This window comes from Zalophus californianus, chromosome 9 (genome assembly GCF_009762305.2).
Source record: "Zalophus californianus isolate mZalCal1 chromosome 9, mZalCal1.pri.v2, whole genome shotgun sequence".
Classification (NCBI taxonomy): domain Eukaryota; kingdom Metazoa; phylum Chordata; class Mammalia; order Carnivora; family Otariidae; genus Zalophus; species Zalophus californianus.
The window spans coordinates 22,678,409-22,700,397 of record NC_045603.1 but is presented as its reverse complement, the minus strand read 5'-3'; the positions used below and the strand labels follow the sequence as shown (position 1 = coordinate 22,700,397).

At 44.4% G+C, this 21,989-nt stretch overlaps 1 protein-coding gene across 26 annotated transcripts in view; it reads right to left on the bottom strand.

Moving 5' to 3' along the window:
- ANKS1B (ankyrin repeat and sterile alpha motif domain containing 1B) overlaps positions 1–21,989 on the bottom strand; it is a 1,105,044-nt gene that overhangs the window by 29,726 nt on the left and 1,053,329 nt on the right. For all 26 annotated transcript variants that reach the window (XM_027592180.1, XM_027592182.1, XM_027592181.1 and 23 more), the window contains 3 exons: positions 9,467–9,478; positions 8,448–8,534; positions 314–451 (listed from right to left, as the gene is read on the bottom strand). In XM_027592180.1, the coding sequence (XP_027447981.1) occupies positions 314–451; positions 8,448–8,534; positions 9,467–9,478 (237 nt within the window). The remainder of the gene's footprint in view (positions 1–313; positions 452–8,447; positions 8,535–9,466; positions 9,479–21,989) is intronic.

Genomic DNA, 21,989 nt, shown 5'->3' with positions numbered 1-21,989 from the left:
GGCCACCAGAGAAACCAACAGGCATTACTATACTTTGGTACCAAAGAAAGAAAGGGATTTGTCAAATCTGAAAAGTGAAGTTAGTAGTTGAGCAATAGCAGTTTGGATACCAAGTAGAAGCGGAGTTCTAAATTTAATGGATGAGTGACAATATAGATAAAGCTCAGAAAAACGGAGTCTGCAAAATATCCTACACATTAGGCATACCTTAACACTTGATAAACAAGCCAAGTATCTTAACTGCAAGTTGAGTTTTCAACAAACTGCAGGTACATTTGGGGAACTACTTTATCTGTCCAAAGACAGTACTCACCACATCAAAGGCAGTAAACACGTGACAGTAGTGGTGATTGGACTTCAAATCTTTTGTGATATAAGCAAATGTTGAGAGGTCTTCCGGGTCCTGGGCAGCACAGGAGATATTACGAATTTCATGCTCAGCAATTATGTTCTGGAATAAATGAAATAAATGACAATTGTTTTCCTTTGCAAACCAGCATATTTTAGAATTAAGGCAAATGACTTGGGAATCAGCTGCCTTCCCCTTTTTCTAGAATGTTCTAGACCAGCAACATTCAGAGTGATCCAACACACGATCTGTGGGCAAATGTACACCAGGTCTGGAAGGAATGTTTTCATTTAATTAAAAACAACCTAATGTCATATCCTGCAGCAGTGGTTCTCACCAGGTGCTGTGAGCAGAAGCACTCTGGGTGGCAGACACACTTTTTAAAAACATAGTAGTTACTAAGCATTTTATGGTTTTCATTCTCCATATACACCTATAGATAGGCAGGGCTACCTCCTGCTAATTCTGTCTGGAAAGCATCACCTGCCACATTCTGCATGCTGGAAGAAACTGTCCCAAGGAGCTCTCTAAAACCTTCCCCATCTTGCTGCTCACTTCCTGTGCCCCCCCCACCCGCCATTGCCCTGGATCAAAGGCAAGTATAGAAGAAAGTGGGCAGGTTGAAGCATCAAGGCGCTCTCTCTTTAAAACATTTTTTAAAGGATAGTTGACACTTAATGTTACATTAGTTTCAGGTGTACAATACAGTGGTTCAACTTCTCTATATGTTCTGCTAGGCTCCCCACAAGCGTAGCTACCATCTGTCACCATACAACGACAGTGTCACTGACTACATTCCCTATGATGCACATTTTATTCCCATAACCTAGTAACTGGAAGCCTGTATCTCCCACTCCCCTTCGCCTGTTTTGCCATCCTCCCATCCCCTTCCCTCTGGTAACCCTCAGTTTGTTCTCTGTATTTATAAGTCTGATTCTGCTTTTTGTTTATTCATTTATTTTTTTAAGTTCCATATGAGTGAAATCCTATGGTATTTGTCCTTTTTGATCTTACTTCACTTAGCATAATACCCTCTAGGTCCATCTGTGTTGTTGCAAATGACAAGATCTCATCCTTTTTATGGCTGTGTAACAACATTCCATTGTAGATTGTGTGTGTGTGTGTGTGTGTGTGTCTACACACACACACATCTTCCTTATCCATTCATCTATTGATGGACGCTTAGGTTGCTTCCTTATCTTGGCTATTGTAAATAATGCTGCTATAAACATAGGGGTGCATATATCCCTTTGAGTTAGTGTTTTGTTTTCTTTGGCTAAATACCCAGTAGTGGAATTAGTGGATCATATGGTAGTTCTATTTTTTAATTTTTTGAGGAAACTCCATACTGTTTTGCACCAGTTTGCATCCTCACCAGCAGTTCAAGGTGCTCTCTCTTAAAGACTCTGTGGAGGCTGAGGTGTAGAGGTGGTATGAGGGAGACAACCCCTCTGCATTATTCAGGTCTTGGATGCCTGGCTTGATGCAGGGCCCCATGGATGACAACACCTTACTAGCTATACCCACCATGTAGAATTATGAGTGGGTGCTGTGGTTATCATTATCATCTTATGGGGGGGCGGAAATGGTACTCAGTGTAAAGGCTTTATGCAGCGCAGGTGGCAGAGCTAGGACTAAAATGTAAGGCTGTCAGACTCTGGAGCTCAGCCTCTTTCGTACACTGCAGGGCCCCTCATCCCCACCTCCCTCTCACCAGTTTAACATAATTTCATTTTTTTCTCTCTAGCATTTCTTCATGCCATCTCACTGCCAGCCCCCTCATCCCAATGTGCCTCTAAGAGTAACTGGTGAGAGGTAAATGAAGAAAGGTTTAAGTACCATGATTCTGAAGCACAAAATAACCAAGGAGCATTGTGTTGGCTGCAAACCCTGCTAGAAATTTTTTGATACACAGATATTTTTAAAAAGAAAAAAAATTCACATAATTGTGCAATCGTTTTTTATCTTAGAGTATCCCATTTATGTTTTTTTGCAGTTGTCAGAGAGCTAAAACCTTCAGTATGTTAGTTATGCTAATTACTTTTTAATTGCACAGTCTTAAATAACCTGTTGGCCATAAAATGTTCCATGTATGCCCATCAATGCCTAAAAATGCTTACAAAATGTCCTTCCCTGCCAGCACCCCAGCAAGTACTTCATGTCCCTTGCTCTACTGAGCTGTGTGGTTGGGAAGCAATTACAGAATTAACACATAAAAGAAAATTAAATTAAGACATTCTTCACTGTGGCCCTGTATTTTGACACGACATGCAGCACACTGTCAAAAATAACTCAATTTGAAATTGGAATTCCATAAACAAGTAACATTCTATTGCAAGATAGAGTTTCGAAATAGAAGGTCATGATCTTCTTCTGGCATTCAGATAGCATTTCTTCAAGTAGAAAACTAAATTAGGAACGAGTGAGTCTTAAAATGAACTTAAGAATCTACAGTCTTCACAGGGATGATATTAGCAAGTGCTGAGAGCCTCTGCTGTCATGTTAATTGGGGGCTGCCATTACCTCTGGGAGTGTGGCTTTGGTGTCACGTATCCAAGATCCGTTGTCATCAGAAATAGAGCATTGGCTCCAATTTTTTTTAACTAAATTGGCATTTTGTGTTCCTGAGATCTTTTACTAGCATACAGTAGATTGGAAGATCAACTTCTTGGGAAAGTATTGCAGTGGAAAATGCCCTGTGATTTTTATTGCACCAAATTCCCTGAATCTTGCCAATTCACAAGATGCCACTTCTCAGCGATCTTCAATAGCATGTGACAGCATCATGGCCCCGGGCAAAACTATAAAGTAGGCAAAGTATATCTTTGAAGATCTCTCTTTATTATGGACTGCATGTCTGTGTCCTCTCCAAATTCATATCTTGAAATCTTAGGAAGCCCAAAATCCTAAGCCCTGATGTGATAGTATTTGGAGGCGGAGCCTTTGGGAAGTGATCAGGTCCTGAGCGTGGGGCCCTCATGATGGAATTAGTGCTCTTACAAGAGAAGGGAGACCTAGGAAGCTCTCACAGCAGGAAGATGCCATCTGTGAGCCTGGGAATGGGCTCTCATCAGACACTGAATCTGTTGGTGACTTGATCTTGGACTTCCCAGCCTCCAGAACTGTGAGAAATAAATGCTTATTATTTAAGCTACCCAGTCTGGTAATTTGTTATGGGCAGCCCAAAACGGACTAAGACATTCTTCCTGTGTCTTTCTTGCCCTTCCCCCAATTTTCTGGAACCTCCCACTTCTCTATTCCCCAGGAACCCAGGGCTGTCTTTTAGTTGCCCACCAAGGCCTGCCCTCCTCTGTGTTGCTCCATGTTTCCAAATCAGCCTCCCCTCCCACTATTGAAACTTGTATTCCTCTGTTGCCTGGTCTAGAGGGAAGGCAGGCTAACAAATGTACTCTATGTTCAGTTAAGAATAAATGATGTTTAATCATCCTAACTGGCACTTTAAAAATATGCTGTTAAGTGAATTCATATTGATAGCTTATGTAGGGAGGTATTTTTGAACAGAGCTTCCTGATCTATCTGTGGGGCTGGAATGTGGTGAAGCCCCGAGGTCGCACTATTGAAACACTGCCATCACCCCCGCACCATCTATCTTTACAAAACAATGAGGCCAGCTCTCCATGTGGAAGGTGCATCCGAGACCAAGGACACTACGGCTGGAGACTGGACGGTTGGTTTCCTCCTTGGAGACGATGTCAAGGAGGGACACATTCTTTCTAGCCCCTGCCACACATCAGTTAGTGGCTCCTCCATAAATTAACCGTGGATGTCAACATAAGGTACAGGTGATGCATCTCTGTTTAAAATGGACCCCCCCATCTGTTGCTCAGCCTCCATATCTAAGCACGTTTTAAGGAGACTAGAGCTTTTTAAAGGCTCAGAAGGAAGAGTGAGGAGGGACTCATGCTGCCCCTTCTTTGGGATAGAAAGTTTGGCAGCTCGGTACTCTGCAATAGGGAAAGACTGTTTTTTCTTGTCTGTTGCCTTTCATCATGTTGAGAAACAGCTAAACAGGTGTCTGGCTGGTGGTGCAGAACAGAAGTGTTTGGTCCAGCCAGTTAATAGAGAGGTTCTTAGAAGGGTGTGTGATGTGGAGTGATGGGGCCTAGGAGTCAGCCTCTCCCCGTTTCTCTCACTCCTGGCTCCGACAGGCAGGGCCCTTCTCCTGAGTCTCCTCCTCAGGCCGGACCTTCTCCAGGAGAGTGCAATGCCCCTTCAGAGAAAGTGTCCGAAACAGAGGCAACAGCCCCAGCTGAGGGCTGCCAGGAGGTGACCCGTAGAGAGGCTGATGCAGATGAGAACAGCACACATGCTTAATGGGCTCTTAATTTGACTCCGAGCTTTTTAGAAGAAGTATGTGCTATAAAAAAAAAAAAAAAAAAAAAAAGAGCACTTGTTTAAGCAAATGTTCTGATTTTGTGCTTAAAAAAACAGCATAAACCCTGTTTGAAGTTGGCATTCAAAAAGCAAACAAACAAAAACCAAACCCCAGCACTGCACTGTTCCTAATTTAGCTGGATGGGAAGACTGAGGAGGGGGTCAGGGCGGGAAGGTAAAATGCAACCCACTCTCAGCCAAGCACTGGATGCGGGGACTGTGTCACCTCTTGCAAGACCCCACTGGTCTGAAGACAGGGCCATAACCAAACCGTCAGAGACCTCTGGGCCGAATGCCTCACTAGAGTTCTCTCTGGGCTGTGAATCTACAGAAAGGTGATGTGCTTTATCCACATTTTAGGACTAGGTCTATTCCAAGTTCCATTTTTAATTCAAGACTATTTTCGGCTCTCCCTTCTTAAATCAGGATTAGTGGTTCGATTTGTTTCCTAAGTTTGTGGGTGAGAGGTTTACAAGTTTCTATCCAGGCACCTAACCCCTCCCCGTGGAGCAGCCGAAGTCCTGTATTCATAGAGGAAAAGGAAAGCAGTGCTTTGCCGGAGGGCTCGTCTTCCCCGGGCTAGCGGGCTAGCGGGGGGCCAGAGAAATGTTAGAGCAGCACCCTGCCCGCTAACCGGTGGTGCTGGCCGTGGAGGGACAGCAGATGAGTTAGGTTAGGGGCTGGGGAGGTCAGGTCACGTTTCAGCCTGTCCCTGCGACCAGCTGGCTGCAGGACTGCAGGGCAGTCACTTAGCAGAGGTCGGAGGCCTTCTGTTTCTGCCCCCCTCCACGCCCTGCAGGCCGAACAAGCTCCTCCAGCTCTCCAGCTCGAGAGCGAGCGAGCAAGCCATGCAGTGACTGGGAGGGGGCCGCTGAGGAAGAAAGCGCAGTGAAAGCATCAGATATGGGTGCGAAGGTATGACTTTTGGCTGTGCCTCATCACAGGCTTAGTGGCCTCTAGCACCTCACCTTGTGAGGTCTTCAAATAGGTGTCCGCCTCACAAGTCCTTCCAGCCAAAGCCGCCTACCCAGACAGCACCTCCCAGGGGAGAGGTCCGCGGGGCAAACCGAAAGCAGGGCTCTGGAGGTTACTTCTGTGCTCCTCTCCCAGGGGGTGAGCACCAGTCTGGGGTCCGCCTTTGCCACAGAACCAGGCGGCCTGTGAAGGTGCAAGGCGGACACTGCGGGGGCCTAGCTGTCTGAGCGCAGCTCCCCTCCCAACACGGCCTGAGAACGGCCCTTCAACAATGCCTCCTCGAGCCCTTTTGGAACCAGTCCTTCAGCCCTGGCTGGTGGTGGTGCTTCTCAGCCTTCGGCCGTCAAACCCCACCATTGCGGCCCGACACTTTCTTCTACTGCTCTAATCCAATCTCTCTGCCTTGGCTTCTCACACACCAATGGCCAGACTGTGGCCCTGAGTCACCCACTCCCTCCCTATGCACTATTCGATCGGGCTAGATCGGCCACATTGCAGGACACTGGGATGGGGACACTGTACACTTGTCAGTGTGGAAGTCAATGTTCCCAGATTCCTGAAAAAGCCTCCAGGCACATGTCAGAGGGAGGGTGGCTTTCCGCCACCAACACAGGCACTTTGCCTTTGCTCCAGATTCTGAAAATTCGCTGAGGACCACACTCCAAGAACTTAAAAGACATGCTGTCCTTCTTTAGTGTTTTTATTCACACAGGATTACCTTTGTGTATTGGTCAGTGCTCAGACTTCCATAGAACAGTCATGGGTGAGCAGGCATTCATGGATGCTCATCTAATTATTGGCGACTGAAGCAGAAGTGTCTCCTCAAGGTATGGGAGGATCAGGTTCTATAGCCCTTGATGTGTCTGTAAGCCAAATGCAAAGGACTGACAGAGCTCTCTCATTCCTCTGATCATGGAGAGTGGATTCGAGAGGATGCTAATAATACAGACGCATCCAGTCACACCACCAGCTTCACAGAATGACAGCCTTAAGACTCTGGGAACTTTTCAGGGCAAAAACCACTTGTTTAGAAATTGTCAGAATCCAAGACTGCTGAGGTTGTTAATCTAAGGGAATGTCAAACTCTTATACTAGAAATATATTGCTATTCATGGTTTTCAAATGCAAATGGATACAGAGTTGCTCCAGGTTAGGGAAGAAACCCAAATGCCAAAGCCTTTCTTGAACCTTAGAAAATAGTGATAGCTATGGTGTTGTCGATGAGAGTTCCATTAGGTTCTGAAACTTTAAAAACCAACTGACTATAATTTAAGGATAAAGAAAGTTTGTGCACCAGTAACTAAAAGTTGCTTCCAACTAATAAAAAAGCAAATCAATCGGGATTTTTCTGATGAGAATCTCCACAGTTGTAATCCCACAACAGTAATGGTCAACACCGTATTGCCGGCTTGAAACTATCTTTTCACATAAGGCATCTGACTCTGTGCTTTGGAGATCATCAGCCTGCATAATCGTGCAGGGTTATAAGCTTTCTGCTCGGGTTTCAGAACTGTTTCTAAAACTGGGAGGTTGTTCTCCTAAGTAGATCCAGGGAGCCTGGGCTTGTCTGACTGCGCTTACAGCAATCTTCTTTGTTCTACTAGACAAATCAGGAAACCTCGAATTGGTTGATTCAGATGCTCAGGGTTATTATAGCCTCCCAAGAGTCACTGCCCATGGGACTCCCCCTTGGTCTCTAAATCTGGTTGCCCCGGCCCCAAGTTACTACTGTTTAGTTCACCTGTTTCATGACTTTGATGCCCTTTGTACAAGTAGGGGAACCGGGTAGGGGGTCCAGAAAACAAATGGTATTCACCAATGGGGATCTTTCTACGGTTTATCAGTTGGGAGGATACAGGAATAAAACACATGGACATCTGGGGGTTCTGTGAGGAGGAGCTGGTCAGGTTTGGTTGTTTATGGAGAGTGACTAGTGGTCACACCCAAGCGTTCTACTCTCACCCTGGTGCTCGGTCATCTTCATCAGGAAAGGAACTCTAGAACACCCAAGTAAAATGCAACCCGGTTGTTCCCACTCGACCTCCGAGCTCACGAGCTGTTTCCACTGTGAGTACGACGTCACAGCAAAGTCGTACTGTGGCCTGAGCCTCTTTTCTGATTGTGCCTCTTAAGAAAACAATACAGTTGAAATCCTCTCCTCCATCTCAACAGCTGAGAATAAACGCAATTATAAAATATAAAAGTCAGAGAATGTGTTCCTTGCGTCGGGTGTTCACTACATGTATCCAAAGAAAGGACGTATCTATCTCTAGAGAAATGGGAAGACAAATTTCCTAGTCCCTTGGCCAGTAACATCTTCCTCTGATGGAGGAACGATGACATTGCTGCATTTTCATCACATATGTGACTTTTTTTTTTTTCCTGTTGTAATGTTCTCTAGATCCAAAGGGAAACACCAGGTACTAAGTGGCCACAGTCTATTAGAGAAGGCACCACAGAAAAAGCAAAACATGTGTAGGAATCCTAGATGAAATCTCTCTGATGCGATGTACCCTTCTGCGTATGAGTGAGAGAGAGAGAGTGAGAGTGTGTGTGTGTGTGTGTGTGTGTGCGCACGCGCACCTACAGTTGTGTTCAGGGAGCAGAAAGGTGGGGGGCAGGACGTGAATAAAATGGGAGATGCTGGGCATGATGGGAGCAAGGAAGTTTAGATCATATGCCCAGGAGTGTATCTGGTGTCTAAACCAAAGAGAAGTGCAGTACTCACCTTATTTGTTGCATCAATAAATTTGACTCCTTTATAAGAGACCGAAAGAATAATAGTGGGGACCTTCTTCATTTGCTCTGTAGACTTCTGAAATTAAAATGAGAAAGCTGTTAGAGCAGTCTGTGTTGCATGGCAACGGAAGCACATAATTTCTCCTCTTGAAAGATAAAAATGAGCCCAACTTAAGAACAACACACACACACACACACACACACACACACACACACACACACACACACACACACACACACCCCAAACACACTCATTTAAATGTATGTCTCTCTTCTCTCAGGCTCGGCTACGGTTTGGGCTTCTAACGTGTCTGTCTTGCACTTGAGAATCTAAAAAGAGCTTGTTCTGCCGCTTCCCGTGGGTGAAGGAATACTCCTTTTCGCTGACACCAAAGGAAGAAATGAACAGCTCTGTCTCCTACTGCGATTTCAAGCAACCGTTCTTTGACTGGAGTTAAACCACGTCAGAGTTAACGCCAAGGGTGAGTTTGGCATTAAAACATACGCCACCACTCCCCCTTTCTCCCAGTCACTCTTTCTTTAAGGCATGATGTAGGTCTGAATCATGTAGTTAAAAGAGGGATTTAAACACATCATTGTGAATTTTACTTGAACCTGGCCAAATCCCTACGAGCTGACGTATTTGCAGCACCACGGCTGGTGACTACGCAGGATGGAATACCACCCTACCACAATGAAGCCCTCCAGAACAGCCCGTATTTTGAGCCAAAGCAAAACCGGATGGTCCAGGTAACCTACTTAATCATTTAGAGCCACTAGATTTCCTTAGGCTAAGTTCTTATGTATGATATGTGTTCCCACCGGCTTCATGTGCTGTGAGTCTGCAGCCTCGGGAGTTTTATGCATCTGCAAAAAGTTTCTCCACAACTGAGGATGTGCCTTTTCGGTTTAGTTTGATCATTCATCACAGGTCACCCATAGTCTGTGTACTTCATTTCCCACCACGGTTCCTCCTAATAATCACATTAAACATCAAGAAGAACCTACCTGACAGTTAGCCTGATGGATTTTCCAGAGAAGACAGGTGGGAACAAAAGGGGAGAGAAAGCACATAAAAAGGTGAGGAAACCATTTCAATAATTCACCAACAGCACAGAGTCCTGAGACGGTACATGGAGAACAGGCTTTACAGGTAAATCGGATGCAGCGCAACTGCTTTTGTAGGCACAGCTGGGGGCTTTTCAGACCCCGTCTCTCCCTTCCTGTCCCCTCATCACTGTTCGCCGCGCTGCCCTGCCTCATGCCTGACACACCAGAACCTTCCACTGCGGGTGTTCCACAACCACCTGTCTTATGGCTAGTAAGGGAATTGGGGGGAAATATTACCCAATTTTCCATTTTTAAATTCCAAAATGTGACCAGAATTAAAGAAGGCTTTTAGTTGGACAGGGTGAATGAAACTCACTGAACTTAAAAATAATAATTATGTTACATCTTTCACTTGAGCCATGGAAAAGGTGTTTCATGTTCTCCTGATTGTTTTGACACCTCTTTTGGATAGCTACTACACTTGTTTCAAAGGTAGAGCGGATGGATCAGTAAGTGTTACTATTTAGCATTTATTAAATGTTTCATACAGTATGGAAAACAGCTGCTCTCCTGAAGTGATTTTAACTAGTTTTAAATTACCCAGACTTGCTAGTTTTCTTTCGTGATTGCCAGAGATTTATTTATTTTAAAGATTTTTATTTATTTATTTTTGTGAGAGAGAGAGAGCATGAGTGCAGGGAGAGGGGCAGAGGGAGAAGCAGGCTTCCCACGGAGCAGGGAGCCCGATGCGGGACTCCATCCCAGGACCCCGGGATCATGACCTGAGCCGAAGGCAGACGCTTAATGACTGAGCCACCGAGGCGCCCCTCCAACCAACTCTTAAAAGTGTACAAGACAGGGGTGCCTGGGTGGCTCAGTTAAGCGTCTGCCTTCCACTCAGGTCATGATCCCAGAGTCCTGGGATCGAGCCCTTAGTTGGACTCCCTACTCAGCAGGGAGTCTGCTTCTCCCTCTCCCTCTGCCACTCCCCTTGCTCCTTCTTTCTCTCTCAAATAAATAAATAAATATCTTTTTTTAAAAAAGCATATAAGATAAATCAAAGGTAAAGCTAGAAAAAAACAACACTCAGTATATGGATTTTAAGGCAAAATCCTGGGCTGAGCTCTGTACAAAAGAGCGGGCCACGGCTGGCATGGGCAGTGGCTTGGTGAACTGAATGTGTGTGTGAGGAACTCTTTGTAAAGAGTAACAGTGGATTTCAACAAATTACCTCGCTCATTTCTTGCCATGAATACATTCTATCAGAAGGATCTATCTATACCATGAAACAATATATAGCTAACATAAGATTAAAATATCAACATTTCATTTAGTATTAAGAAAAATCCAAAAAGAGAGACAGTAAAACCATTTGTTATCCATTCAGCAATTGAGTGGTTATGGTAGGCAGCCCACTGTGCTGGGAAAACTCTGAGTCTACTTCAGGGCATGTCAAACAGACCTCAGGTGATGTGCAAACTACAGTCTATGGAAAGTGGCTGTCCCAAGGGCTGTGTTGAGAAGACTCTGAGCCTCGTACCTGGGCTCAGTGGGAAAGAGGGTTGAGAACGACGTCTGTGTGGGGCAGGGAGAGGAAGAGACAGCACAGGAGCTACACACCACAAAGAGAAGCTACAATACGAATGCTATTGCACCAGTGATAGGAACAGAAGGCCTCCAGAGTACTGAGCAGGGAAAGCCTCACTTCGCAGGAGAGAGTGGGGCAAGCCTTCATTACTCACTCACCAAGCACTGTTTGCCTGCTGGGGCTGACTGAGCTGGCTCTGAAAGGATGAACAGGGATTTTCCAGGTGCCAAAAGAGGACAAAAGAGGCTGTTTTAGCAGAAGAATCAACATATACACGAAATGAGAAATAATATGGTGGGTTTGGGTAATTGGTGGAAGATGAGGCTGGTACAGTAGGTTTGGAAGACTGTGACTTACTCTGCCAAGCTAGAATCCCCTGGAAGTTTTTAAGTAGAGCATGGGTGGCAGAAAGACAATGCTGGTGACTGGAAGCACTGGGACGCTGAGGCTGAAGGGAGACCCTAAGCCCCTGGGCTGAGGCAGAGGCACAATCAGGGAGAGGGAACCTTAACTCCGATGACGGAGACTCTCAAGCGGCTCTGCTAACCCATGTGCCATGGAAGATGAGTGAGCGAGAGCACTCACGGATGAAGAGGCCACTCCTGAGATAAGCGGATACTACAGGGGAACAGGAGGTTGCATGAAATCCTCCCGCGCATGCTCAGTTCGATAATCAGGTGGCGATGTCCAGCAGGAAATGCAAAATAAGAATCTGATCTGGGAATCCATCCGTATCGAGGGGGTGCCTAAGGAGACGGGAGCAGATGAGGGGGCTCAAGGAGTGAACAAGAAGAGGGCAAGGAAGCCCCTGCCTCACTGCGGCTGAAACAGAGCTGGAAGAAGGCTGAGCGCCCTGTCGCCGAGGTCAAGGGGCAGATTCCTTAGAAGGTGGGGGTGGAGCCTGGGGCCCTGAGGACCGAAAAAGGGCCAAAAAAATCAAAGCCCAGCACCGTGGCTGGCACACGTAGCGGCTGCTATTTTTATTGGGTCTTCTGGGTGAAATCGCTGGCTTTAGCAACTAGAGAAATGTGCTGCTGATGTTATTAAGAGCAGCTTGAGGAGAATGGTGGCAGCAGAGGAAAGAACAGTGATCTGTGCACCGAATGTGAGCGAGAGGGAACGGAGAGCAATAGCCAGGCCAGGACACCAGCTCTTAGGCTGAAATGAAGGCATCAGTGGTGGTTTCGGTCCAGATACGAAGATTCTACATCGTACACTCAGCCAAGCTGAACAAAGAAGAAAGCATAAAAGCCCAGTCATTTCTTTTTCTTTCGTGGGATCCCTGCTTTCCTAACTGGAGGCCATCCTGGCGTGGCCCCTGCTGCTGGCTGTGTGCGGTCTGTGCCGCCTGCGGAGGGCGGTGCTGGGGGTGGGGCACCCGGCCCCGGTGGGAGTCCAAACCTACTTCTCTCCCGCTCAGCGCCTTGACAAGAAGCTGCGGGACCCTGGGTGACCGCAGAGGTGCTCTGGTGGGCCTTCGATGTCATGCTCCTCCTTTAAGGCATTTATAATTCTATGAGAGAGAAAAATCCAACCTCTTTCAGGGGATTTTCTGTTGGGCGTACTCTGATCGAGCTTTCAAAGAGGTCTTTTCATATGTTATTTTAACGGAAGATGAAAACACGTAGAAAGAAAGCAAATATACTGAGTCTTCAAGGAGAATAATCAAAGAGGCAAGAAATCCAACAAGGGCTTACTTCATTTTATGAAGGCTCTATAGATATCGAAAGTGAGCGGGGCCTCAGTCCAATCATGGACGGTCTGCGTCCCACTGTCTCCATTTGCTCTTACGAGCTGCAATGCCGGTTTTCTCTTCCTTCGCAGGGACGGAGGCCCCTAGGCTGGACATCACTGCTCAAGTTACAAAGCGCTTGCCCCCGGCCACGGCAGTCTCTGTGATCTATCTGGATAGTTAATGCTCCCATATATGTACATATGTTAAAACAGTCAAGCCTTATTTATTTGTATAAACAGAATTCTCTTCTTCAGTAAAATGCTCAGGGCAAACCTTATGTGATGGTTCTCTTTTGTTTCTAGTTGTTTTCTTTTCTGTGCCACACTCTGTGGAATTTTTTTTTTTTTTAAGATTTTATTTATTTGACAGAGCGAAAGACACAGTGAGAGAGGGAACACAGCAGGGGGAGTGGGAGAGGGAGAAGCAGGCTTCCCGCGGAGCAGGGAGCCCGATGTGGGGCTCGATCCCAGGGCCCCGGGATTATGACCTGAGCCGAAGGCAGACGCTTAACGACTGAGCCACCCAGGCGCCCTCTTTGTGGAATTTCTGAGGCTTTCCCCAGTTCTCAAATTCCCTCCCCTTCAAGGCCAGTTTTACAGGAGAGACTGATTTGTAATGAGGACCTCCAGATACCTTAGCAGCTGAACACTCGTGGGTAATGCCCCAGATTAACTTAACCTTTATAGCATCTTGCTCTTCTGCTGAAAAAGCATTACAGTGATAGTCAATTGTATTTTGTTCACAATTTCCCAGAATAAGATTATCATTCTTTTATTACTCCAAGAGAAACAATATTTAATTATACAGGGATGCTACATTTCTGAAACCTAGACTAAAATGCAACTTTTGAATCTTAAATGCAAAGCCAGCTTTATATTTAGTGCTTGGGTTTGTAGTAACTGTAAGCATTACACAGAATAGGGATTGTATATCCCTTGTATCTGGAGGTGGGCACCTGAGATACTGTTCTTAACAGGCAAAGTAATTGAACGCTCTTAGAATATTTTTTTTTTAAAGCTGGATTTTTGGACTCACCCAAGAAAGCAATGCCATCTTTTGTCTTTTCCTTTTAAACTATAAACTATGGGGGCTCCATTTGCAACAACGTGGATGGAACTGGAGGGTGTTATCCTGAGTGAAATAAGTCAATCAGAGAAAGACATGTATCATATGAGCTCACTGATATGAGGAATTCTTAATCTCAGGAAACAAACTGAGTGTTGCTGGAGTGGTGGGGGGTGGGAGGGATGGGGTGGCTGGGTGATAGACATTGGGGAGGGTATGTGCTATGGTGAGTGCCGTGAATTGTGTAAGTCTGTTGAATCACAGATCTGTACTTCTGAAACAAATAATGCAACATATGTTAAGAAAAAAGAAAAAGAAGGGCGCCTGGGTGGCTCAGTCGGTTAAGCGACTGCCTTCGGCTCAGGCCATGATCCTGGAGTCCCGGGATCGAGTCCCGCATCGGGCTCCCTGCTCGGCGGGGAGCCTGCTTCTCCCTCTGACCCTCTTCCCTCTCGTGCTCTCTATCTCTCATTCTCTCTCTCTCAAATAAATAAATAAAATCTTTAAAAAAAAAAAAAAGAAAAAAGAAAAAGAAGATAGCAGGAGGGGAAGAATGAAGGGGAGTAAGTCAGAGGGGGAGATGAACCATGAGAGACTATGGACTCTGAGAAACAAACAGGGTTCTAGAGGGGAGGGGGGTGGGGGGATGGGTTAGCCTGGTGATGGGTATTAAAGAGGGCACATTCTGCGTGGAGCACTGGGTGTTATGCACAAACAATGAATCATGGAACACTACATCAAGAACTAATGATGTAATGTATGGTGATTAACAATAAAAAATTAAAAAAAAAAAAACTATGGGGGCGCCTGGGTGGCTTAGTCGTTAAAATGTGTGCCTTCGGCTCAGGTCATGATCCCAGGGTCCTAGGATCGAGCCCCACATTTGGGCTCCTGCTCAGGAGGAAGTCTGCTTCTCCCTCTCCCACTCCTACTGCTTGTGTTCCCTCTCTTGCTCTCTGTCAAATAAATAAATAAAATCTTAAAAAGAAATTAAACTATAAACTATGAACTGCTTGGAATCTTTGTATCAAGTCAGAAATTGCCACTGGTGCTTTTATTTTATCCTTATGGCAGGCCCTGAAAAGAAACAGTTTCTCATTTTCTAATGCAGAATCAACAGTATGAGAATATCCTTTTGAGACTGCAGGGATGCTCTGGTCTCAGAGCATGACTTTCATAAGTGTGAGTGAGAGCAAAGAGGTTTACGACAAGGAGCACTTCAGTTGTGAGCTCTAATGTTGCGTTTGAGTCTGGAGTGAGGTTTATGTTCCTAATGAGAATCATTTGTGCCCCATAACCAGTACAGAGAGGGAAGAGAGGGAGGCAGTCCATGGGGAGGATGTCACCGACCCTTCATTCTTACAATACTCTGCTCATTTCCAGTGTATTTTAAACACAGACTGGGGAATAGATCTCCGGATGGTCTACTGCCATCCAACTTATATTTTTAACCCACACATGGCTACCCTGAGAATGCTTTCTAGTTAGATATTCAAGTGCTGAGTCATAACTGTTAATTTGGCCACATAATATTTTCTTTAGTTCATTTCAAAGCTTAATTATTGTATTCAGTTTCAGCAAGTAAATTAAAATAGGATCAAACAATTATGTTTGGTAGCCCTAAGTGACTTTTAAACGACTTAAAAAATGCATAAAACCAGCAGTATTGTATTTTGTATTCAGCAAAACTAGTTATGTTGCAGAGACTGTAAGAGGCAGAAAGCAGACCACAGATGAGCCATTTGAAATGAACTTTTACCCTTGGAACTCAGTCTCAAGGTCATTTCCTGGGAAAGCCTCTTGTGGCCTCCCAGCCTGACAGGATGGCTGTCTCTTGTTCTGAAAGCCTGCCTGGCACCTGCTGCTCTCCCTTGGGGTTCACTGCCCTGGTCCTGGGGTTGTTTCCCTCACTCTATGGGGGGGCTTCCTTGAAGATGGCCCACACCTTTCTTGATTTGTTTCTTGTCTCCCCCATAATGACTAGCACATGGTCTTAGGTTGAACCCTATGACATAGCCATTTTTATGGATCAAAAAAAAAATGGCTGAATATCAGCAATTTCATAGGGTTCAATCTAACAGCTGCTGAAGTCTGTGATTATTAAGAGAACGAGCAAATGAATTAAGGTATGGTAATGAGCACAAAGCCAGCTTTATAAGAAAGAACCACAGTACCAGCCTCTCAACACAGGAAGAGCCAGCAAACTTTTCAGAGAGCCCTGGTGCCCAGAGCCAGGCATGAAGGCCTTGGAAGAACTTGGAGAACCACAAATGTGATCAGAGATATGCCAGAAGACTCCTATGGGATGGGAAGGCTTCACAGACTTCTGTGATTTGTCAGCCTCAAGGAGAGAAAGGCTAGGTGTTCATTTTTGTAATAGGAAACCGGTTCAAATTGCAAGCATGGAGATGAGAAGGAAAGACTTGTCAGGAGGGCAGGAGGATTATTAGGGGCAGCTGGGAAGTTTTTCCCTCTGGATGTCTTTAAAAATAGTTTGGACTCTCATTTGTCACTAATGACTTAGGGGTAAGTCTCATTTGGCTGGGGAATGAGGCTAAATGACCTCTCAAGGGCTTTTCTTGTCATGAGAACTGGACATGAAGGCTGGGTGAATAGAGAGCCTCACTGAGACCATGTGACAAGAGCAGACGGTGGGCAGGCAGCCACTCAAACGACTCCTCGGGCACAGGACACGGCTACTGCACTGCCAAGTGTAACTCATACACCCTGGCCGAATCTAGCACAGCGCACAGCGGTGCCCTCCATCTCTACTCCTCGGGCCCGGGCTGGTTTCCAGGCACCATGGCTCAATGACTCTACCAGGGCAGCCTGTCTACACAGCAGACCTAACAGGAATGCCCAGTGGACCGAGGCAGTGGTTCTCAAACATCTGTGAGCATTCGAATCCTGTGGAAGGCTTATTAAATAACAGATAGTTGGGCTCCACACCTAGAGTTTCTGATTCAGTAAGTGCTATGATCTGAAGGTCTATGATCTCCCAAACTTCTTATGTTGAGTCCTAATGCCCAACGTCTTAGCAGGTGGGGCCTTTGGGAGGTGCTCGGGTTGTGAGAATAGAGCTCTGAATGGCATTAGTGGGCTTATAAGAGAGGCCTCTTCTACCGTGAGAGGGCACAGTGAAGATGACCGTCAATGAGCCAGGAAGAGGGCCGTCACCCGACACCAAATCTACCAGCACCTTGACCTTGGGATTTCCCAGCCTTCAGAACCATGAGAAATAAATTTCTCCCTGTAATCTGGTATTTTTATTACAGCAGCCTGAACAAACTAAGACAGTAAGTGAGGTAGGGGCAAAGATTTTGCATTTATCACAAATTTCCAGATGCGGCTGCTACCATAGTTTGAGAACTTCTGCTCTAAAAATACCGCTGATTTTTGATTGAAAGTCACTGTCAGAACTGTTTTCCGCTGCTATGCATGTAAACTCAGTTGTACTGCATCCTACATTAATTCAGAGAGCAGTTAATTTATCAAAACACACTATCCTCCACTTGACAAGTGATTTCCAAAAATCCTTAGTTAGCACTTAGTTACAGCTTTTGGTCTTCAGAGCAAATAACAAGAATTATTTAATCTTCCATAGTTTCTCAGGGGCTGTGAAAGTATAAAACCTTCTTCACATAAAATAAAGAGTTCAGGTCATAAAGATAGATTCTGGAGTTACATCTAGAATAGATGTTGATCGGACAGAGCTGATAAGCCCAGGGGTCATGCTGAAGATGTATGGTTTCTCATAAAAGTTCCCCAGTTCTCCCTCAACTAGGAGCACATCCAAGATATTAAGTACATGCCCTTGAGAGATGTGACAAGCAAACATCAACACATTTTTGTGTACTGCTTCTGGGAGTGTAAACTGGAACAAATATTTTGGAAGGCAATTTGGCAATACTTTACCAGAGTTTCTAAGATGCGTATACTTTTGACCTCGCCACTCTACATTTAGTGGCTCATTCTAAGCAAATAATCAGACCAGTTGCAAAAGATCTTAAAAAAGAGAAACCTTTTTTGTGGGGATGTTGCCCACAGTACTGGTTATAATTTGAAAAGATTCAAAATGACCTAATGACCAGTAAGGGGAACTGGTTAAGTAAGTTTGATTCAGTTATGGATTGGAATATTGTTCAACCACTATGAGTAATACTGCAGATGAATATATACTGGAATAAACATTTTCAAATATATTGTTATGTTAAAAATAGATTAGAAAACAGAAAACAGTAGGCACTGAATATTTCTATTTCTTTGTAGGAAAGGGATGCCTATGAATGCATGACGAATCAGTCTGGAGGCTTACATATGAACAAGGTGTTAACAGAGAGGTGTTTAACATCTCTGTGTGACAAAATTACAATTGCTTTTATTTCTCCTTTCTGTAGCTCTATTTTAAAACTGGATAACAATGAATGTGTATTGCTTCTGTAATAATAAAATGTGAAGTTTTAAAAATGTATAATCTTTAGTTAAAAAGCCAAATGTAAACATGTGAAAAAACATACCAACCTGTTTAATCCATCGCTCATAAGTACAACTGCAGAGTGTGTGTGTGTGTGTGTGTGTGTGAGAGAGAGAGAGAGAGAGAGAGAGAGAGAGAGAGTGTGTTCATCTTAAAATCATGAAGGGACCCACCGCTAAGCTCCTTCCTCCAGAAGCTACTGCACTACAGCGAACAAGAGCACAGAAGGCGCATGTTTGGATTCCTATCTTGGCTCCACTGTGTGTAAAGGTATTTAATTTCTATGTCTTAGTTATTTTGTCTGTAAAATGGGTATGTTAATACATCATCTACTTTGGAGAACTGTGAGGATTATGTAGTTCAGTGCCCAGCATGTAGTGGGCACCAATAGATTTTAGCTATTACTCTTACTCTGAGGATGGATGCTTTCACTTAGCTGCTTTCCAAAGTATGGCATCCCACTAGCAAAAGAGAGAAGTGAAATCAAGATGGGTGAGTATATGGAATCCACTCTGGGCTGCTTGCTAGCAGAGCGGTGAAATGGCGGCTGCAACAGGGAGCGTTCAGCAGAGCCACACGTCTGGACCGAGGACAATGGACTCAATTCGCTTAGAAAGAGAGCTTGAGCTTAAGACAAAGTGGGAATTAAAGACAGAGGCGGCCCATGACATCTGTGTAGTAGTGAGGGTGTTACATGGGAAAAGAGCCAGTAACAAGAGCAACAGAAACAAACAAACAAAAAAGTAAGAGAACTTGGATGTGAAGCCGATATAGGATGAAAGGACTGTTGCATCCTCCTTTGGGAGGACCCCCAGGAAAACACTCACAAAGCAAAGCTCAGCAGCAGGCAGTTAGAAATGCTGTTTCTTTCTGTGTATTGTCATTTTAATACACGCTCACATCTGTGGGCTTAGACCTGTACTGACCTGGCTCGGGCAGTACTTGGGAGGGAGCGAAAGAGGAAATATTTGATTCTTCCCTGAAACTTGGGCAAATGGAGAGTTGTAAAAAAACAGCTGTTTACAATTTTTTTCCCCCCGGCCTGGTTCCTAAGTAGTAGTCCCTGAGATGATTTCTGGGAATGACAATTCCTCCTAGATGGGAGTTGTGGAAAGAACCAAAGATGACCTTAGACAAGTGGGAATTAAAGGCAGAGGCAGCCCATGACATCTTCTAGTGCTGTGAAGTAGTGAGGGTGTTTCAGGAGTCTCTTCTAAGATCAGAGGCTTCTTAACATTTCCATCTAATTCTAAAATCTTTTTCCCAGCTTTCCAATCCGTTCTCCAACATTAATTTGTTTCCTTACTAGCACAGAAAAAAGACAGCTTTCACACTTCAACCAAGGCACAATTATTTGGAAATCTATATATCTGAAAATTCAACTTTAGAATTGCCTCTAGATTGAAAGTTTAAAAATAAGACAAGTGAAGGGGACAGACTCACCAAGAAACCTGAACTGTGGTATCTGAACTATCAGAGCCCTTTGGGAAATAAAGATTCCCCAACCTAAATTTGCCAGAAGATCTGCTTATTCCTGACTTTAAAAATAAGTTTAAAATAATTATCTTGCATCGAGAAGGCAGATTTCTACCTGACGGTAGTTGAAAACAGATATTTTTCTTTTTTTTGAAAAAGAAATTTCCTTGAACACAGACACCTGTGAACAATATGAATCAACAACTGTGGGCTTAGAGAAAGTCAGATTTCACAGAGTATTAAGTTGAATATAATGGCCCGCCTCGTACAGCACATGTTTTGTAATGGTATATCTAATTAGAGAAGTGACTGACTACTGTGTATTAGTGATAATTATACCCTGAGGCAAAATTTAGGGCTGGGGGATGGGGTATGTGTAAATCTGGGGAGGCAAAAAGGACTAGACCCTCATCTGGCCTTTCACCAACCACTGTACATTTTAGAATCTTTGAAGTGGGAGTTATTTATACCAAAGAGAACACCGAAAGGCCAAAGCAACGTCTTTATTGCTTTGTAAAGTTCAGTCCTGTGGACACATTATTTAAAAGAGGCAAGCTATCTCCCAGTCAATTGAGGAACAAGTTACCTTCCCAAAATACAAAACTGCAAAATTACATTTTCCATCTTAACTACAGTTTCCCATCATTTTCTCTCCCTTTTGGTGATGGCCTTTAAAAACTGGAAATAAGAGTGCAGGATGCCCAAGTTTTTGAATACTCTCTTACATATTTGTGAACAAAGAAAACCAGGGAAATGACTGGAACACCGGCATTATAGTTGAGGGAAAACAAATGAAATAATCCAAAGCAAATCTATCCATCAACTTACTTGTTTTTCAAACGTTTGGAAGAAGAGGTCAATGTGTTTTTGAGGTTTTACTGAACTAGCAGACTCTCTATAGGCATTACTTTATTGAACCATCAAAATCACCTTAAAAGGAAGCTATGCTGCGGCAGGCCCTGGGGATACAATATACATGGTTCTTGCCCTCTAAGGGGCACGGGGCATGAGGAGCCAGGAGCTTGTACAGTGTGACATGAGGGGTGACAGAAGGAAGGTTCCGTGTTCTATGGGGAACACGTTTGGGGGCGTCGTATTCTGGATCTTAGGACTAATGCTTCCCCTCAGGAGTCCTTTCAAAAATGAAGACTGTCTCTGAGCACAGAGTTAGCTGGAAAACCCAACCAGTAACATAAAAGGCAGCACTAAATGAGTCAGTTCAGATTAAACAGACATTTCTTACAACTCCTCACACATCACCATGTTTTTAGATTTTAATTTTAACTAGAAAGGTCTATAAAGCTGTCACAGTAAAGGAAATAAGCAGCCAAGTTGTCCTACTGAAGAACAAAATAATTCACAGAACTCAATCTTCCTAAAAGTGTGCCTCAGTATCAAGACATATGTAATCTCTTAGGGTTTTATTGTAGAAAACTCTGAAAGATAAGACAAAAATTGCAGTTTTGCTTAAAAAAATTATTAGGGTTTGGGGTGCCTGGGTGGCTCAGTCGTTAAGAGTCTGCCTTTGACTCAGGTCATGATCCCAGGGTCCTGGGATCGAGCCCCGCATCGGGCTCCCTGCTCAGCAGGAAGCCTGCTTCTCCCTCTCCCACTCTCCCTGCTTGTGTTCCCTCTCTCGCTGTGTCTCTCTCTGTCAAATAATAAATAAAATCTTTAAAAAAAAATTATCAGGGTTTAATGTAAGTTCCTATTGATTCTTCACTAAACACAATTCAGAAGATAATTTTAAGAGGGTTTGGATCCAGGAGAAAAAAAAATCTTAAGACAAAAACCTGCATACAAATGTTGATAGCGGCTCTATTCATAACTGCAAAACCTAGAGGCAACCAAGGTGGCCTTCAACAGGTAAACAGATGAACAAACTGTGGTACTTCCATACGAGGGAATATTACTCAGCTGTCAAGCCACAAAAGACATAGAAGAAGGAAGCTTAAAAGCATATTGCTAAATGAAAGAAGCCAGTCTGGAAAGGGTACATACTGTATGATTCCAACTATATAACATTCTGGAAAAGGCAAAACTATAGAAACAATAAAAAGGTCAGTGGTTGTCAGGGGCTGCCAGGGCAGGGGAGAGGAGATGAACAGGTGGAGCAGAGGGGAGGTTTAGGGCATGAACCGAT